The sequence below is a fragment of the Diplotaxodon limnothrissa genome, linkage group LG7, assembly GCF_057381915.1.
Source record: "Diplotaxodon limnothrissa isolate DT_005_m linkage group LG7, D_limnothrissa_male_GT1.1, whole genome shotgun sequence".
In the NCBI taxonomy this organism is placed as follows: domain Eukaryota; kingdom Metazoa; phylum Chordata; class Actinopteri; order Cichliformes; family Cichlidae; genus Diplotaxodon; species Diplotaxodon limnothrissa.
The window spans coordinates 5090231-5110690 of record NC_140602.1 but is presented as its reverse complement, the minus strand read 5'-3'; the positions used below and the strand labels follow the sequence as shown (position 1 = coordinate 5110690).

General features: G+C 40.5%; 1 protein-coding gene across 1 annotated transcript in view; it reads right to left on the bottom strand.

Annotated features, from left to right (window-relative positions):
- The window catches only part of abcc8 (ATP-binding cassette, sub-family C (CFTR/MRP), member 8), a 58497-nt gene that overhangs the window by 6652 nt on the left and 31385 nt on the right, over positions 1-20460 (bottom strand). Inside the window, exons 17-31 of the mRNA XM_085359032.1 lie at positions 15501-15533; positions 14282-14320; positions 13584-13682; positions 10847-10931; positions 10455-10535; positions 9430-9567; positions 9111-9236; positions 8827-8923; positions 7195-7442; positions 4516-4682; positions 2938-3165; positions 2644-2736; positions 1974-2076; positions 1442-1555; positions 413-533 (exon numbers count right to left, since the gene is read on the bottom strand). Coding sequence (XP_085215158.1) covers positions 413-533; positions 1442-1555; positions 1974-2076; positions 2644-2736; positions 2938-3165; positions 4516-4682; positions 7195-7442; positions 8827-8923; positions 9111-9236; positions 9430-9567; positions 10455-10535; positions 10847-10931; positions 13584-13682; positions 14282-14320; positions 15501-15533 — 1772 coding nt within the window. The remainder of the gene's footprint in view (positions 1-412; positions 534-1441; positions 1556-1973; positions 2077-2643; positions 2737-2937; positions 3166-4515; positions 4683-7194; positions 7443-8826; positions 8924-9110; positions 9237-9429; positions 9568-10454; positions 10536-10846; positions 10932-13583; positions 13683-14281; positions 14321-15500; positions 15534-20460) is intronic.

Here is a 20460-nt window from a genome sequence, read left to right as displayed (position 1 = left end):
TTTCCATCCGAGAAGCAAAAAACTTGAGTGAATCCACCTTACCAGCATATATTCTCCTTCAATTTGTGACCAAAATGTAAAACTTTCCCACATTTTATGGATAAGAAACAGACGCACTGCATACTGCACACGCACACACTTTTACATGGCGCATGCATGATCGATTATTAGGGGATATAAAACGACATTAGCAGAGTTTTCAAAACGTGCGAGAGGGATAAAGATCCATTTCTCGTGAGCATTATGACAGCCTTCTTGAACTGACAGTGATGAACGTAGAGTTAATTTCAGGCTTCTTCACTCAAGAAGAAATCACAAACACTTTTCAGGTGGTAAGACGTTAGACATGATTTCTCTGAGCGCCTGCTGAATCAGTAAGAAAGTTTAATTTGAGGCGGCAGAGTGCACTCACTGAGCAGTCCCTCGTAATTCTCTGGTTCAGTTTTGAGCAGGCCGTTAATCCTCTTGACTGAGCCAAGCTGTACTTCCATGTCTGCCAAGTTACGCACCATCCAGTTCATGTAGTTGGACACCTGATACAAGAAGGGAGGAGGGAGGAGATGAGCTGAGTAAATGTCACCACACAGACACGCAGTCCTTTCGGTGTGGACATTGTTGTTGTTTTCACCCAGATACAACTCGAATATCCTCAGTGTGTCTCGGCTTTTCGTGACTGTCACGATGAATTTTCTAGACCGACTTTTTCAGAAACACAGAAATAAAACACTTGAAATAAAAACATTTTGTTCCCAATTTATCTGAAATTGCTGCATTTTTACAGCAAAAATATACCAAAAAAAGAAACAAATTTACACAAAAATCAACCTTTTCTACCTTTTAGCATCCACAACCTTTATTGTGGCCAAGCTACAACAGAATGGCTGAAAAAGAAAATAATCAAGGTGTTGCAGTGACCCAGTCCAGTCCATGTGTCAGAGAGAAACTTAAGAGAGCCGTGCATAAACGGGGAACTGAAGCAACATTGTAAAGAAGAGTGAGCCATGCGAGAGACTGATGAAGTCATACAGAAAAGATTAACCATGATGATTAATTATTATGGTGCAGCATGTCATGTGTTTTTGTTCATCTCAGGTTGTATGTACTCAATTTAAAACCTGGTAAGGATCAGATTTCTTTTCACTGATGTGTACAAACTTGAGAAAGGACACATTTTCTTTTTACTGTGACTGTAAAAGTTATTTTTATCTGTCTGCACTAAAACATGTAAGAATCAGTAGAAACAGACGAAAGAAATTGTTACAAAAGACAATTTTCTCCATCCTTTTTTAAAATAAATTAACTACAAATGAAACACATTGGTCAAGTAATGAAAGTGTTCTTTATACTACTAGTGCTGCGGGAGGTTTTTGCAACATTGAGCTTAAACCTGTAAATACCTTAACAGCTAAACAGTTAAACACACACACACACACACACTCACCATGAGTGCGTATGTCAGACCGAGCCCCACCAGCCCGGGGGACAGCTGGTTGTAGAGCGAATTGGTGATGGAAGCTACCGCCGCCACCAACACCACACAGGCTCCGATGTACTCCTGCAGAGACAGACGAAGTCAACATCGCAGCGAGAAGTTAACGCTTCACTTAATAACTGAAGAAGGTAAATAACGCTTAAAGAGATCCATTATTGTAGATTGGTTTATTGTTAGCAGACATGACAGTGGGGGCGGTGGGGGCGTGTTCTTGTTTGCATTCATCAACATTTCAAAGGTTTCTGCTGCTGTGAAACACAAGGAGTCGAATGAACTGTGAGCAGCACGGTCAATACATAAAACATGACATGTAGACAGCATTTCAAGCTAATACGAGAATGAAAAATTCAGTGTTTTATAGACCCCAACAGAGGGAGCAGTTACCCAGCAACATCGACATAAATGTGAAGCAGATATCTGACAAACAGTGAAGCAGAACTGATGGGAATTTTAAAGAAGGGCGCAGCAGACGGATCATTACCATGCGGACCTCCAGCCAACGGTTGGCTGCTGTGAGGAAGAGAGAGGCGATGTTGTTGGCATCGGTGAACTGTAGTAACCTCTGTCTGAACCTGGGCTCATACCTGCCAACAGAAGGGGTTTAATTCATTCATTTGTTATTTCACTGTATCACAGACTGCGTTACATCTACATCTAAGAAGAGCACCGTATGCTATTTCTCATTGCTCTTTATCTTTTAGGAATATAATGACATTTTAGTGACAGAAATAAAACTAATGGTTTTGGCTGTTTGGTATTTAAGGCTGAAATTTCTTTTGACATTTTCGGGTTCAGGAAAATGCCACATATGTAAGGATATTTCAATAAACGCTGCCTTTCCAAATGTGCGAAGATCTCGAGGATCTGAAAACAACTTCAAATGTTTGCACTTGTGGCTCCTTTGTCACTGAATGTTTGATTTTAGCCAAATACCTGAAATAAGCTTTTGGCATTTTCACTTCTACAGTACATAATTACCTAACCAACAGTCCACTCTAGTCCAGTCGTAAATGCTGAAGCTTTTGTGTGTCTCTGTTTGCACGCAAGTATCCTACAGCGTTCTGAAGTCTTTTGAAAAATATTGTATTTTTAACCTCGGCTATGGCTTTTTAAAAGTTCCCATTTTCACCAAGGATGTAAGCATGTGTTACCTGAGGGCTCGTATAGTGGTGAGACCTTCAACTGTCTCAGAGAAGTGGGAGAGTAAAGGGAGCTGTGTGCTGTCCTCCAACTGCTGCAGGTCCCTGACCAGAACATAGCAGAGACAGCAAACGGGGAAATATCAGCTGAACCACATTCAGATATTAGATTTTTGCATCCAAATCATAAATCTAATGAATTTCATTCTGAAAAGGAATATTTATTTTGTCCCACCAAAAAAAAAAATAATCTGGCTATATAGCAATGTGTCTGTGACTTCCCTCCAACTATCCCGTCAGACTCACCTGGAAGCCATCCGGAAGTATTTCTGAATAAAGTAGCAGGTGACAGCCAGCGGCAGAAGGGCAATGAGGAAAACGGGTGTGACGTAGGAGATGACACCCAAAGCAGACACGCATAGCAAGGTGGAGCGGGAGAGGCACTCGAGGGTGGTGGGAATGTGCTGATCGATCGTGTTGGTGTCAGTGGAAAATCTGTTTAGGATGCTGCCGAGAGGAGTGGTCTCAAAGAGCCTGAAGAGAAGAAAGAGAGTAAAATCCCCTGGACTTTATCATCAAAATGACCAGATTACTCTCTGAAATACTGCCGGCTTATCAAAAATGCTTCCGCTGGAGCTCTAACAAGGACTAGAAAGAGATTAGCTTTTCTTCATTGGCTCTCTGTTAAATCCATAATTGAATTTAAAATCCTTCTCACATACCTCACATACGAAGACCTGAGCTCCATCATATCTTAAAGACCTTAAAGTATCAAATTATCCCAAATAGAGCACTTGGCTCCCTTAGAGGTGTCTGTGCTTTTAATATTAGACTTAAAAGCTTTTCTTTTTGATAAAGCTTATAGGCAGGCCTGGATCAGGTGACTCTTAACCATTTGTTATGTTGTTATAGGCTCAGGCTGCTGGGGGACTTCCCATGATGCACTGAGCATTCTCCATTCGGCTCTTTTCCACTCTCCATGCAGTTCTGTGCTTCTACTGCATGTCATTAACTTTGTGTTTTCACCTGTGGGCTTTCTCCCACCTCTTTCCGCTCACCCCCAACCACCTGGGGTCTCTTCCTCTGATATGGGACCTTGCTCGCAGGGGATCCTTTCTATCATCTTGTTAAGACTGAACCTTACAACGTAAAGTGCCTTGACATGACTGATTTAATCTCATAAGGTTATTTTCAAAGATCAGAATTATACAATAAAATAAAATAAGATTCAATATTTAAAAACAGTGTGGATGCTTCTGCCACTGAAAAAAATGCATTTCCACTTTATAACTCAAACATTCATGTTATTTTCTCATATTTGAGTTGTTTTCAGAAGCTTGATTTAGTAAGTTAAAAATTTAACATGCCATTTTTTGAGCCAATAATCCGAAACGTTGACTTACAGATGGAAATAGATTTTTTCCAGAGTTGTCTGGCTCAGTTACTGCACATAATGTCCTCTTTGTATATATTTACTTACTGTATATAGTGTTTTCTCTCTCTTTTTGCACAGTCGAGGAGCGTATCAGGACACATTTCACTGCGTGTTGTACTTGTATAACTATGCACGTGGCAAATAAAAGATCTTGAATCTTGAGTTTACATTCATTCATGTGAATTCTGCACAGTATGTTAATGCAGCTTCTTTATGTGTATATACAGTGCTTTCCAATGTGTCTTGAGGCAGGTGATGTCTCCTGGGTTTTGCATGAGGAAAGCAGATGGTGCTCAGAGTAATGAGGCAAAAAACCTTTTAACTGTGTTTTCTCTTATATCATCAGCAAACACACATCTTTCTCTGTCTCTGCCCGTTTTCACACATCATAATGCACACACACACGCACGTGCACACAGACAAACACACAAACGCGCTGAGCGCCGCACCTCATGGGGGCCAGGATGATCTTGTTGAGCAGGTTGTGGTGGAGCTCTTTGGCCACTTTGTGACCGGTCCACTCCACAGCCACGGAGGTGGCGAGACAGAGGATGATGCCCAGGCAGCAGAGCACACTGAACACAGACAGATACCAGGAGTGGCTGAAGCCACAGTCCTATAACACACACATACAAATACAGAGGGGGTTATAAAAGGCATGAGCACAATGCTATGTGTTGTTTGAGAAAGAAGAGTCTGTCGTCCTACTTACTTTGTTGTAATTATAAACACAATTAAACATCGAGGCTGGTTAAAAAACCAGCTGTCTAGGACAAAAGCCAGTGAGAGTTTCCAAGCTAAGCTGGTAATATTTGAACAGAAAAAGAGAAATAAAGAGGGCTGGGGAACTATTTTCTTCTTCCTTTTTCTTCCAATCTAATTATTCTCTTCACCCTGGATCCAAATTTTCTATCCTCTTTTATTTTATGTGATAACTTTTGATCATAATACTAAGAAATGTTTATCTTCATTTTCATTCTCACATATCACTAATTCAAATTTCTTCAATTTCACACAGTTCGCTAAAGAAATAGCTACATTTATTTTATAAAAATAGACCTAATATCAAGATCCTAACCATTTACTAATGACAGAGTTAAGGGACAGCACTCCATCCTCTGAAGGAGCAGTGGCCAAGAAATAACAGCTCTAGCACCAAACATTAAAATGTAAGTGACAGCAAACATATAAAGACAAGCTTCAGGGCGTAATCGTGAGGATTTTATGGTTGTAATGGTTTCCACGCAGTCCTGATTGATTAGATCTCGTAAGTCACAAAGCAAACTGAACTGATGATTATGCTGCATGAGTGAAACAGTTGCAGCACGGCATGCTTCACTTGGCTAAAACCTGTGATTTGTACATAACCTGCTCTCCCCGCTGAGTCACACTGATCTAAATTTAAACAAAAGCCAGGAAGCATAATCCAAAAGCAGGTCTGGCACCTCAAACTGATAGATAATTCCAAAAAAGCTGGGAAGGTGTGCAAAGTGTAATTAAAAACAGAATTCAGTGAAATGCAAATATCACAAAGCCACATTTATTCACATTAGAACATAGAAATGATATAAAATGATAAGATTTACTATTTGAAGGAGAAAAAAAGGTCATTTTTAAAATTTGATGTCATCAGCACCTCTCAGAATATATATTTGGGAGTTTAGATGAACTCATTACCGTCTCAGCTATTAATGTTAGCTGATGCTTATTTTTATATACAGTGAAAAAGTTGCAGGTAGGACCTATAAAAGAAGAGCAAAATATATCAGAGATATCACTGGAAAAAAAGACCCTTTAGCTGCTCATCACTCAGCCCAGTTGCCACTTGTGACATGAAGCATTTCCACTATCTAATCCTCTCACTGCTCAATTATTTCCTCTCTCTAGAAGGAGAGAAGCAGTGTGGCATTTATGTGAAGTGGCCGAGTGTGCGTTTGTCAGAACAGGACTTCTGAGAGTCTCCTCGTGGATTAGTCTGTAGCACAGCGCAGATTAGATAAAGCTGGCAACGACGCACTGAAGTTCAGCCAGACAAGTTGTGATCAGCATTCAAGTGACAATTTATTATCAACGCTTAGCTGGACATGCAGTGGATGTTTGTGGGTGAGAGAAAGAGACAGACGGCTGCTGCTTATATTCAGCAGGACACGGTGCCTTTTATGCAGTCTGTCGACGGCCTTCACGTGACCTGGCATTTCACACATGCACACATAACACAGACACGCATGCACACAAATATACATATACAGCAACTACTGATGACAGTGTTGTTTTACTGGTCCTGAAACACAATCCTTTGTTAACAGCCCGTGTGACTTCTTGAATGTGGATGACGTAGGTTAACTCTTCCTCTGCTTACTCAGAGTGTTTTTTTATGTTAGTGTGTGAAGGCTACTGACCATTTTGGTTAAGCGGTAACTAAAACAGTCAAGTAGTAAGTAGAAAAAGGGTGTAGGAAATGCTTTATAGGTGCTAAATCATTCTACAGTCACCTGGTGTGGACAGGAGTGCAGCTTTTACCCACTCAGATTTATGACTCAGTTACTGAGAGTTTAAACTTCTTCATAAATTACAGCACTGCAGCTGGCATTCACATCAGACCTCACACGTGCTTTAACCCGAACATTTTCCATTTGGAAACTGACTTCTATAAATATGTTAGTTCAGCTTTAATATTCAGATGAGGCCGAGCTGCAGTCTCTTCAGGGTGTGTTGGTGTTGTAGGTCAGCTCTGCTTAACTGAGAATTAGTGAGAATATTATGTAATTCACGCTGGCCTACAATCAGATAAACTATTTGAATCTAATGCAGTCTGTCTTTTTTGAAGCTTATCAATTATTCCTTTAACGTTAGCTAATATTTACCTCTTACAGAAAAGCATGTTTGGATTATAAGTCAAATGATGCCAAACATTTTATACAATAATTTAAATTGGTGTTGTTTGTTTTCATCCCACTAGATGGATCTTTTAAAAAAAATGACCGACTGATTGTATTAATGGTCAAATAATTTTTAAAAAGGCAGTGTGAACGAAGCAGAAAATACTTTATGGCTCTAAAATATCTCAAGAGAAGCAGAAACAAAGAGCTAAGTGTCTAAATCAAAAGCTGAGCGGTGCATCCTCTCACCTGTACGATGGTACAGTTGTGAGCTGAGGCGTCTTTCTTGGCTGCGATGACATGTGACGTCCAGTGGGCCAGCCAGTAGTCAATGGCCACCATGAGGGAGTGTTTGAGGAGCTGCGACAGGAGGAGCAGGCTGAGCAGGAGGAGCCCTGCAGAGGACAGGTAGGTGCCGCAGGAGCGCCAGGGGATGGTAGCTCTCTGGCGCATTACCTGTGACAGGTTGTCATCATCTTCACTCTCCACAGATTCCTCTGGGGTTGAAACAGAGATGAAGTGCAGTGTTAAAGGTTTTGTTTTTGGCCAATTGTGAGATGTAATTAGGCCGAGTTATCTATTTTGCAAGGACTGCTTCCATTGTCACATTTTTTTTAATCTTACTGTATGTAAATTTGCTTATTTCTGTCTAAAAACGCCCTGCTCTGCTACAACTCACAGCTCAGACGCTCATTACATTTCTTTCTCTCCTTCTACCCTTCTTCTCAAATATTTCATTCCTTCACTTTTTCCTCTTTCTTTTTCTGACATATTGCTCAACATTTCTCCTCCTGCGCCAGTCTGACAATCCACGACTAGCACAGGAAAGGAGAGAAGTGAAGAAATAATAGACAGAGGTCCAAATGAGAGGAGAAGGTGTGCTAGAGGCTACAGAAGCTACACTCCACAAAGACAAGCAGTCGCTCATTCCCATGAAAGGCATGTTTTTCAGGAGCACCAGGGTGACCACCGCACACTGACTCGGGGGTGAAGAGATAATGTAACGACCTCCAACCTTTTTCCCACTTCGGATTTAAATGTATCACATTACATCAAGCAGCAAGCTTTGGAGCATGAGGCTGCATGTGGGTGTCTGAGAGGCTCAGACAAGATGGGGAAATAATGAGTGGCAGGCCTAAAGAAACAACTACTCTCAACTACAGTCATGCTCACACTAAGTAAGCCTTCAAGAGCAAGAGAGACAAATGTTTGGGAGGGGGAAAGAGCAGGAAAATGGATGATGAGATTCTAAAACAGAGAAGCAAACACATGTGCCGTTAGCTAGCAGCGCTACAATGCCACAAATGTCTTTTTCTGTTTCAACTTTTTTTTTCAAACCATGCTTTCTGGCCACACCTGCTCGATCGAACATGAGGGTAGCTGGAGCCATCGCACAAGTCCACCCCGGGGTGCCACCAGCACACGGGAGACAACACAGAACAAAGATAAAGTGTACAGCCAGCGCACCTTAGCGTTTTTCAACTGCAGGTGTTCGTTCAACAGCAAACACACACACACAGAGAAAGGATCAGATTCAATGGTTAATCACAGCAGGAGGCGGTGGGAAATAACATGGCGACGTATCCAGTTGCTGAAAAGGTCAAAAGAGGAACGAAAAGACAAAAAGACCAAACCAAGATAAGAGACAGGAAGGAATCAAATACAGGGAACTATGAGTCATTCAAATAACTGCAGACATTACAAAAGATGTTAAGATTAAAATAAGCTGAATAAGCTTAAGCTCTCAGCAGGAGAAGGGGAATTGTCATCCTGCATCTATCATTAAGGGAAACATAAGCATTAAATCAGGCTGAGAAGCACCCACACCAGTCATGCACATTCCAGCTGCTGTCATCGTGACTCTTTCCTGTGTCCTCTCACCTTCCTCATCCTCTTCAGTCCTGGCTGCCTCTCTTGAATACATGGCCCTCCGCAGGTTTTTTCTCTCTAGGTCTGTCATACTCTCTGCCACAGTTTCCTGAAGGAGAGATCAACAGTGAATTTATTTCAGCATAAAAACACCCAGGTAATCTAACTTTCATTCCAGACAGAGACGGCGTGTCTGTCTCACCTGGATCTACAAAAGAAAGTGTTCAAATTACACAAATTAAAGATTCTTGGCGCTGATTAAAAGATAACATTTTGCTTTTGCAGTCATTAATCACCTTCTCAAACTCCTGATCCTGTCTGTTCATGAGGGTTTTCCACTGCTCAAAGAGTTCAGGTTCAGAGTTTTGGACGTCCTTCAGAGTCCCCTCAGTCTGGATGGTGCCATCTTTCATGGCAATAATCTAATAATAGCCACACACACAAAAGAAGATAGAAAAAATATGATCTGTATTTAGCTAAGACTCAATCTCTATTTGCTTTGGGATCTTTGAGAGATAAAGTGCGTCATAAATGAGACAATAAGATGTCTTTATCGTCCATTATATACCAGCCATCCCAGACGGACAGTCTTATTAACTATTAAGCAGTTCTTACCCAATCTGCATGTGGTAAATATTGCAGTTTGTGTGTGACCAGCACCACGGTCCTCTTCTCTTCTCTCAGGAGCTTCAGGATGCCATCCTGCATCAGATGGTCACTCAGGTGGATGTCCAAAGCAGAAAATGGGTCATCCTACATATGTAGAGAAGTTCAGAGGAAAACAAACCAATACATCTCCTGAAAACATGATTCAGATGGTGAATATACATACATATATGCCCACTGTTAAGTTGTTGCTAGGCCAACATCATAGTTATATTATATATAATTACGTTTTTGAGTAAACGTGAGAAGTTATTATGTAATGAAATGAAAATGACAGAATGCTTTCATAAGGTGTTGTAGGCAGATAAAGACAAAAACAAAACAGACATCAGCTTATTTTAGGCTGTTGTTAGCTGGTTGCCAGGTAACCTGATGGCATCATCATATAACATGCGAAACAGAAGTTTTGTGAATATAAATTAGATGTTACTGTAAGGATGTGATCACAAGGTGTTATAGATGTATACATACTATAAATGGGGATGTGTTAGGATGTGTTACACTACAATATTTAATATTAATTTAAATATTAATTCAAAAATGCTGGGCAGGGTGGCTGTGGCTCAGGGTATCGGGTAAGTTATCCACAAGCTAAAAGGTCAAAGTGTCATTGAACAAGATACTGAACACTACATTCCCCCCAGTCATGAGTCGTGAGCACACAGAAAGTCATTGTGGTGTTTCTCCTGTTTCTTCAACTTCTATTTTTTTAATATTAATAGAGGAAATTTTGAGATCGATGTCATATAAAGTTATTTCTATTTAATGGCAGGGAATGTTTTTTAAACCTTCTGCTCTGGGCTTCTTAGAGTGTGTAGCTATTTATGTCACACAGGGAGGCATCAGAAAGAGAATCACAAGCACCGTCAGGTAGTGCTACAGAAACAGTTTCTCAATGAATACTGATAAATCACAGGTGCAGCCTGAGAAGCCATCCGTTTAAACTGTTCAGTTATTTCTGTGTGCAGTCTCACCAGAAACACAACGTTGGTCTGCTGGTACATGGCTCTGGCCACGCTGATTCGCTGTTTCTGTCCACCTGATAGGATGATGCCCTGCATCGGAGGACAGCAAAATGTTATCTCATAGGGGCTGCAACACAAAGATGAATTAACAATATCCAGAAATATGTGCGGCTCTTTTCCTTAGAGGAGCAAAGGAGACTAGGGTTTATTTCCTGCATTACTGGTGCATGAAGAAATCCAACATGACAGCGCTCTAAATGAACAGGGTCAGTCTAGTTTCCTGATACGCAAACATCAAAATCTTGCTACACAGTAACGATGACAAATGATTCTGCAATAAAACGAGCCACAGTGGGAGCTACAGCCAGACAGAAACTCATAAATGTTACTGTGATACTGACCCGTTCCCCGATCTCTGTCTGGTCTCCCTGTGGAAGAATGTCAATGTCAGGCTGAAGCGAGCAGGCCTCAATGACAGCTTTGTATCTGCCGGACAGAAACAGAGACAGAATACAGATGAGGGCAGAGAGCAGCTGCTAATACCAAGCAGAGGGAAACTACAGCCCTGCTCATTATTATCTCTTGGGCCATTGATTCACATTCACATAAATGTAACTCATGGGACTGCGTTATGTATGCATAACACAGTCCATGAAAGAGAGTGGAGGAAACTGAAAATAGCAGCTTCTCTGGTTCATCTTAAAAGGTTTTACCCTAAAGGGTTCAACGCCACAAAGACAAAGACTAAAGAGGCGATACAAGAATTTCTTTACTCTCTATTTAAGATAACCCACACAGTGTAAAACGTAAGCCACACATAGTTTGACATGACAGTTTGTCAGTCACTCAATTACTGAAGTAACAAGAAGGTTATGACCTAAAAATATTGTCGTTGTCCAGAAAATACCAAAAAACTCTCCTCTAATATCTCTGGGAAGTTTAGATAATGCACAGACTTCTTCTATAGTCTTTTTAAGGTGATATTATTAAATAAGATGCTTAGATGTCTGCTTTTTAAATTAAAAACAAAACAGATTAGCTCATGGTTTATATTTGTGGATACACAGGGACAAATTGTGGGCTTTTTCCAAATGCAGGAATTCAACTGTTTTGCAGCACAATGTTGAATCAAAGACTGAGTTTAGTGTTTGGGGTCTATGTCAGGGTGGAGAAATACATGCTCTCTGCTTAGTGAATATCCAAACTTACATATTAGCTAGGTAGGTGATAAAGTGTTCTGTTTATGTTTCTTTGGCATTTCCTAATAGCCATAGAATTGGAGCAGAGCTTTGGAGGAACTGTATCACTTGAACCAACTGTTTCACAAGCATAAGAAAATGTGATACAATAACGGACACAGCAGGTTACAACAGCCTTGATTAAACAGCTTGGAAGTTCATGGACCTGCTGCAGCCCGGTGGTAATCCAGATTTTGCTGGATAAAACAGACAGCGCAGTAGGACAGCAGCGATAGAGCGAGACTGGAGACTGTTTTATTGAACATCTCCACAGCAACAAAGCACAGTAGTCCATTAAACCTGTTTTATCAAAAACAGTCCATTAGAGCCACAGAGACCCAAGACGATGCCATAAATGCATTCGACCTTTGAGAAATACCATTTGTTGTGTGGATGAAAGCGGCATGTGTGTATCTAGAGTGTCCCTCCACAGGCGTTTTCAACAGCGAGCAAAACTGGAGACACGCTGCATCACAACACAAGAGGCACAAAGAACCACACACCTTCAGCAACAAAACACCCTGGCTTGAGGTGTTTCAGTGTCAAGGCTGCTTATGTGAAGAGTTCATAACAGAACTATTGACTATTCACATCCAATTTACTACAGTTGCTGGAGGGAGCAGAAGTGCTGTTGGCTCTAATTTGGCTAAACTGCTCGACTTGACTGAGAGTAGATCCCCTTGTTATAATGAACAACTCTGGATGTTATTTTTAACATTGTTGTGATTGCACGTGTCACAACAGCACAGTGACAACAATTTGAATTTCAGTAGAGCTCATACACTGGTTACTTATGGTATGACATGTTCTGCACATCCACAGACACACAAAAAGGAAAACAAAGACAAAAATCATCTAAACAAGAGTGTGAAAACCACAAAGCTGCAAAAGTGCAAAAAGTCTGTGCAGCCCCTCATTTCTTTGCAGGTGCCAGACTTCATGATAGTTCTTTAAAGTCTTTAAATGTCTTTAAAGGTTATTCAAAGTTTATCTATGGGCATTCAACCACTTAATAATGACCTACGAATTATTCAAGCAAAAAAAGGCACCTAACTCCAGGCAGGCAGTAGTGTTAATAAGTAGTGTTGTGTCTATACGTAACAGAAAACTGTTCATGGTCCTGGTTTTTGTTTTGGACTCGTGTTCTTGTTCTAAATTATTTAGTCTCGAGTATAGTTCTTGCTAGTACGCCTGTTTCTAGTGTTTTGACTGACTGTATTAGTTCCCCTCCTTGTCCAGTCTGTCCTAGTCTCTTCTCTGTGTTTCATACCTCCTGTACGAAGTCATTGTCTGACTGTCTTCTGTCTCGGTGGTTGTCTGGCGTCCCTGTCTTGTCAAGTTATAAGTTATAGTCCTGGGCTCTGTGTTAGTTGCCTTCTGTTTTATTTTGACAGTCCTTGTCTTCTTGTTTTCTGTGCATCAGGTTCAGTTTTGCTTCTTCTGTCTGTCTTAGATTCTGTTTAGCTGTGCTCCCATGTTTGTCCACTCTGCCCTAATCTCCTCCCGTGTATATGTTGTCCGTGTCTCCCTTTGTTCTTTGTCGGGTCCTCCCTCGTGCTGCGTGAGCCTCCATCCTTCAGTTCCTACCCTGCTCTGTTACCTTGTTTGCTTTTGTTTTCTTCACCTTATTGCCAGCAAAATAAAAGCTGAGATTTCGAGTTTAATTCCGTTTGAGTCTAGCATTCTGGGTCCATTGCCTGCTTGCCACACTCCCTATCCTGTGACAAAAACTGGGTATAAAAAATGCTGGTGTGAACGATCCAGTTATACCAAACATACATATGCCAGCAGCGTGCGGCACCCCAACCAACAGCGGCATCCACTGAAAAGCGTGAGTGAACAAATATACTCATTATACCTTTGTTTTTTTAAACAGTGCAATAAAAGTATGAGGTCTTACCTTGATTTTATCATGGGCATCTCAAAAGTGATGTTCTCCACCACTGTGGCGTTCAGCAGCCAGGCCTTCTGGGAAGCGTAGGCCACAGGGCCTCTCTTCCTACCAGAGATTTACGACACAAGCAGGCTTAAAGCAGGGTCAAACAAACACAATAATATCTCTATGTTTACATTTTACCTCTTAATGAGTGTATAGTTTCACACATGGGTGAAGGTTAAAAATCTATTTAACCTCTGGGATCATTAACGACCTTCCGTATTTGTGGAGTCAATATGTAACCGAGGGTCTGGGGCAAGTATATAAGCAGTGGGAATAGCTAGTTCTTGAGGGTGATCAATAAAGACAGAAAACAGAACGTAGCAGAATAAAGTTACATTGAAACCAAGCACACCATTGTTTTTCTTGTGACATTACCAATAAGTTTGATGTGTCACATGGCCCTCTTCCTATTGAAAAAACAAAAGTTGTATCCAAGATGGCCGACTTCTAAATGGCCACCATGGCCACCACCCATCTTGAGGAGTTTGCCCCCTCACATATACTAATGTGCCACAAACAGGACTTTAATATCACCAACCATTCCCATGTTATTACGGTGTATCCATATAAATGGCCCACACTGTAGATAACCACCCACAGATACATCTCTAATGGCTCTGCTGTTATTGGTGATGCATCTCCATGGAGACTGCGCTCACCTGATGTCTCCTTCACCTGCTGCGTCTTTGTCTGTCGGACTGTGGAGAAAATACCAAACACACGGCACTCATTAGAGACACGCCCAAATAATTAAACAGGCATTGTTCCCCCTGAAATAAACAGTCTGTTGACTCCACCAAATTCCTGTAATGATTAACAAAAACCAAACACACTCACTAACCCGCGTACTCTTCCCTCACTATGGCAATCATGTCACTGCCACCCCAACACAAACAGGCCAACCACTGCCCTACATGAGCAAGTCTATCATTAGCGGTGATCTGATGCTTCCTAAAATAACGCCCACGCCCTCTTCATTTTTCTTCCTGTAATTTGCTGAACTGGAAATCAGCATCACCCCGTTTGGACTGTGGTGCCTGCAGTTCTCTGAGAATCTGATTCCTCCGCCTGAGATTAGTACGTCAGCACTAAGTCTGCGGCTGGTGTATGGATGTGTGTGGCCATTCACTGGTACCTTATTCATTTTGTTTCTCACTGTTAGATGCTGCTAACAATAAAAAAGTGAGGTAAACTGAGTGAAGAAAAAAAAACAAGGCCAGTGTGTACCTGTGAACTCAGGTCTGAGCCAGGAATCAAACTACCAACCTTCTGATTGGTAAGCTTTAAAATACTTTTAAATTGCCTTAATAACTTCACTGGGCAGTAATCTATTATTTAACGCAACTGAATCTGTTTCCAGTCACTGGGGCAATCTAGCTAAACTAGATTATTCCTATTTAAACAAAGATGAGATGTGTGTTGCCTCAGGTCTTTGCTTCTTGCCCTCCTACCCATAAAACATCATGCTACCATTAGACACACACATAGCAAAGAGTTACGTGTTCAGTTAGCAGAAACAGAGGCATCAGTTAATGACGAAACAACAGCTTTCAAAAGTAAACACAACACAAATACTTGAAATATGGAAGCTTCATTGTGTGTACATGTAGGTCCAGAGTGAGAAAGCAGTGAAAGGAAAGCTGAGTCACAAATAGAAACAATCAGCCACAGTGTGCTATGATAAGGCTTCCATGTGTGTTAGCTAAAGCAGTGACAACTCTGAACTGTCAACCGAGCTCTATTTATAATCCTGATTTATACTGCACACTATTGTTGCTGTGAAAATAGTTCAGACAGTAACCAGCACAGTCTGTCCGAGCACTTTAAGGCCTTACTAAAAATACACGATGATTTTAGCTTTCTGCTTGCAACACTTACCTCTCATCCCCTTCAGACTCCAGGTTTGGCAGACTGTAAATAATAGAAAAAATATATATATATGTTACTAGTTCGTAATTGTAAAACTGCTTTTATTAAAGACCAAGGGAAAGTTGGTAATTATGGCTCTTTATTATTACATTTATTGTCATTTGAAACTCCCACAAGCTCTTTCTCGTGTAACAAAATGCACAGACATTCACAGCCCTAACCCTAACATTTATTAGGATGTGATTGGCTGTTTTTGGCTTTGCACATGCTCAGTTGATGCTGCGGTGTATTTTTAGGTTTGACAAGTTGACACCTCAAACACTTGTCCTGAGAAGGTGACTCCGATCCCATCTGAGGACAACCGGAGAGATTTACTCAAAGTTTACTGCAGCAGCATTACGTCAGCCAGAGGGCACAGCTGTTAGGAAGGCTGACTGATATTTAAAGGCTCACACATGGTGCACACTCACACGCAAGCACGGCTGTGTAAAAGCAGCTAGAAGCAAACAGGGGGAACAAATTTACGTGGCAAGTCAAAATGCAAATTTAGTTTACTTGGTAAATATCAAAACATGTTTTTTTCCTCCTAAAAGCAAACATATTTATTTTTGAGCAAGTTCATTACTCCTTTAGTTTCTTTAATATAAAAATGGTGGCCAAAAAGCCAATAATTTAGAGTGGAACAACTAACATGAAGTGATTTGTACACTTGGACAAGGTGCGGACACTGTGCATCTAGACAATACAAGGTTGCTATGGTTACTATACTGCAAAAACAAATGGAAGATGATGTTCTCATTAAAAGCTTCCTTCATTATGAGACCTAAACTGAGAAGTTTGAAAAACACAGAATGTATTAAAAAAAAAAAGCTAACAATGGGCATGACAACCCACGTCATCCCGAGCTTACTGTCAAACAAGCAATCAGCCATGATCATGCACTTCCACCACTGTTCTCATCTTTGTGGAGGAGTAACCTAATCACACCAAATCATCTGATGACACTTAACAAAGACGGAAGCTTGAGGGTGTTGTTTTTCCTGCAGCTGGAACCACGATGGAGCTGATGACTTACAGGTTTTATCTCTGATTGAGATACTGAAAGAGATTTTCAATCAACATTTTGAAGGACCCAAGGTTATGACAATTTATAAGAAGTCACACTTGACGCTTTCTATCAGCAGCAAGAAACTGAAATCTAATCTTTAAAGCTAGGCTGAGTGTCGATCTTACGTGCTGCACAATAATGTTTAATATTTAGTATTTACTGTTATATTCCCATATATCATCGTGATGTTGTTTATTATGTTGCTCTCGTTTTCTTTTGCTTGTTTTCATTTTCATTCTCAACAGGTGAAATTAAAAAAGTATCTACTGTTATCTGCTGTTAGCTAGTTTATTGAGATGGTGCTGTTGTTTTTATTATGTTGCTCTTTGTTGTTTGTTTTCTCTTCTGGTTTTTTATCTCCATACAGGTGATCCAGGTGTTTTGTTTGTTTTTCTTTCTTTTTTTCTTCCCCCTTTTCTCACCGTCTCGTCTCCCCTCTATTTTTCTTTCTCTCCCTCTCTTTCTTTCATTCTTTCTCCCTGTCCTATCCTCCAATCATGTCTGTCCCATCTTTAAAAAATGAAAATAAAAATACATAACTATAATAAAGGTCAAATGGACCAATATGGCAAGGCTATGATGATCCACTTGGAAAAGTAAATCCACTTGGCATCTTTCTTGGCCTTCAGACAACAATTCTGACGGCTAAAGATCCAAACGGGACAGGCAAAAAAAAAGAAAAAAGCTAGGCTGAGTGATTCACCAACACTTTCTAATTTAAAGTGTTTATTTCTGATTGACGGTGACTCAGATAACGCAGACAACATGCAGACAATGCAAACAGACAATAAACGCAATGCACACATTATACAAAACAATCATTATGCTATGTGCATAAAGTAAACAGCACTACACCATGTGTGATTAATAAGTGCTGATTCTGGTCAGCTTTTAATGGCATGTGGTTGTGCTGTAGCCACCAGTTGCTATGTGCCTAAAGAAAATAAAAACTGCAAAGTGTGTAGTAAACCATCATGAATTCTTAAGTTTTCTTCAGCTTCATAATTTAAAGCAGTCTACAACCTTTACATTTCAGTGATCCTCCACAGTAAAGTGCACTTTTCATCCGATAATTCTAAAACAAGAGTAAGTCACTGTCCTGCTGCAGTTAATTACTTCAACAGGTATGTTTTAAGGTTGCAACCTTCCTGTCTAATAGCTGAACTCTGGGTGTAGTGCACACGTGATAAGAGACCTTCGGCATTTTGACTGAATATCGAGGTCAAAATGCAAATAGTCATGTACTTTAATATAAGAGAAGCCCCAGATGTCCCCCTGCTCTGTGCCATATTTGGATCAGGAGAGTTGAAGAGGACTACAGGCGCCAGAGGGAGCAGGTGGGGTGTTTGTGTGTGTGGTTTCCCACCAATGGATGAGATTAATTAAGTTTTTATCAAGCAGTCACCCTTAATAGGAAAGATGCCACCCTCTGGGACCTGTAATCCAACAGGTTCCATATAATTACAATATTATCAGACTTTATTAAAATCAAGTACCCCTGCAAAGACAGACTAGAGCTTGACTCCTTTCTAATGATTCTGAGGTACAGTCCCAGTCCTTGCAATGTCACATACATCTACAGCTCAGAAAAAGCAACACTGATTTAAAAATAAAACCAGACGCTTTCCCCCCAAAGGTTAAAGAGGTTCAGTTTCAATCTGTAAGCCAAGGTGAACAAGAAATCATTAAAAAGCTCAGAAAAAAAACATAACTTCTATGAACAGAGGGGTCCTCAATCTAATACAGAGCTTCACAACAGCTGTTCAATGGCCCCTTTTTTTTCAGGTGACTAGAATAGGTTTTCAGTGCTTGATGAAACAAACACATGGAGCATGGTGAGCTCAGACAAGGTATCGCAGTCATAAACACCATCAGCCGGTCAGTAACAGCTGACTGTGAATCACCAATTACCACCAAGTCAATGAGACTGTCTTTATATATCTGACAAGCTCACATGCTCACGCGTCTGATTAGTCATGTGTTCGGCCCCTGCCAGGCACAAGCTGCTCTCATTTAATCTGCATGTTTATGTGTGTTTCTTAGCAATACAGTACATGCTGCTGACTCAAAAACATTGCATGACAATAACAGCAAAACCAGAGAAAACAGAGGAAGAAACTACTCAGGTTGTGCGTCTGCATACTTCAGCAATGCAAAGTCTAACTGACAGCCTTTTAGTCTCCCAGGGATAGATGATAACTTAGATGCTCGAGCACTTGGCGTGCCTGAAGTTCATTCCAATTTAATATCAGAGGGAGTGCCAGCACAACCCTGGCATCAACACAGCAGAAGTGTGTGTTTGGCTGCCAGAGACATTGTGACAATCAAGTAGAACAGCCTAGACTTTGGTGACAAATGGAGACTGATAGCAGCGCGCCATCCTGGGTAGGTGACGAGACATTCAGATGCAGAAAACGAAGGCTAATGGCTCCCAGAATGCATCTGGCACGATGTGAGGATTCACTTTGCATTGTGCTATTTTAAATTCAGTCTACTTTTAAAGACCCACTGAGTTTTGTTTGGCTGAAACCTAAGAGTGGAAAGCCACATCTGCAGCAGGACCTTAAAAAAAGACTCAGACGGCACCAAAAAGGAGAACTGGGTCACTAAATGAACTCAATCCAAAAAATAAGTAAACAAGAAAAAGTTTATAGTTTGTCCAGAATGAGCAGCATTGTTAAATGTTAATATGAATGATGTATTAATAATAAATACACTGTATTCAAACTATTAATCAAAATAATCCAGATTATAATGAAAAAAGTATTTCATCTATTTAAATCTGTCAAACTGAGATGAGACTATAACAGCATTTTACACCACAGCCTGTCCAGTGCATTACAATGCATTCATTAGCACAGTGGTTTTTACATCTGGGGCTCTGAATCACTCAAAGGGTAGCAAAATGAATCTGAAGAGTCACATAATCGCTGTTTTTCTTCAAATTTATCGTACAATATGAGAAATATAATTTTATTCTTGAATGGACGGATCACTTTACTTGTAACAGATACACAGTATGCAGTGAAATAGAGTAAATTTAGCTCAGTTTCTATGTCTTTTCACAGCTTTTGGCATTTCCTTTGTTTTTATTAACCACATGGTGAATACCACTTTATTATTATTTAACCAAAATATTCAATTAACAGACTTTATTTGTTGAAATGATGATCTAATTTACAGAGTTATGAGGAAATTCTGCCTCAGCACAAAAGCCAAATCTGGTCTGAAATTAAAAACAAACAAACATTTGTCCAGATAAATTAATTCAACCTAAAAAAAAAAAAGGCAGATGACAGAAAACTGGAGGATTATTTAAAGGAAGTGAGCTGATAAGTGCTAAAAAGGCATACCCAGGTGTCATTAGGAGGTGGGCTTCTGGCCTGCAGCCACAGCAAACCAGTTGGGATTTTCAACCAAAAGCAGCCAACTGAATCTAGGTCAGTGGTGCATAAAAGGATGCCCACATTCTTCCACAATGTTTCTCCCAACCATAAAAAAGAAAGCTGCCATATCAGCTCATTTCACTGACCTACAAATCCGTTTATGTTATACTGCTGTGTCATGGAAACAGAGTACTTGTAAGTCTGATTTTGTTGGTAATTGCCCTGTCAGCGGCATGTAATTAATAGTTGTGCAAAAACACATAAATAAAAGAACAAAGGTGCCCATGACAGACCAATTATCAGAGAGGTTTGGAAAACCATATGTCAGAAAATAACGCAGGCTGAGGATGGAGAAGGAAACGTGGCGCGACATCAGCTGGAGTGGTTCAGGTCCCTATAGGTAGCAGATTTCTTGGAATTTCCTTTAACCTCTGGACTGAATTTGATTCCATAGAATGAAGTGTATGAGATGCAG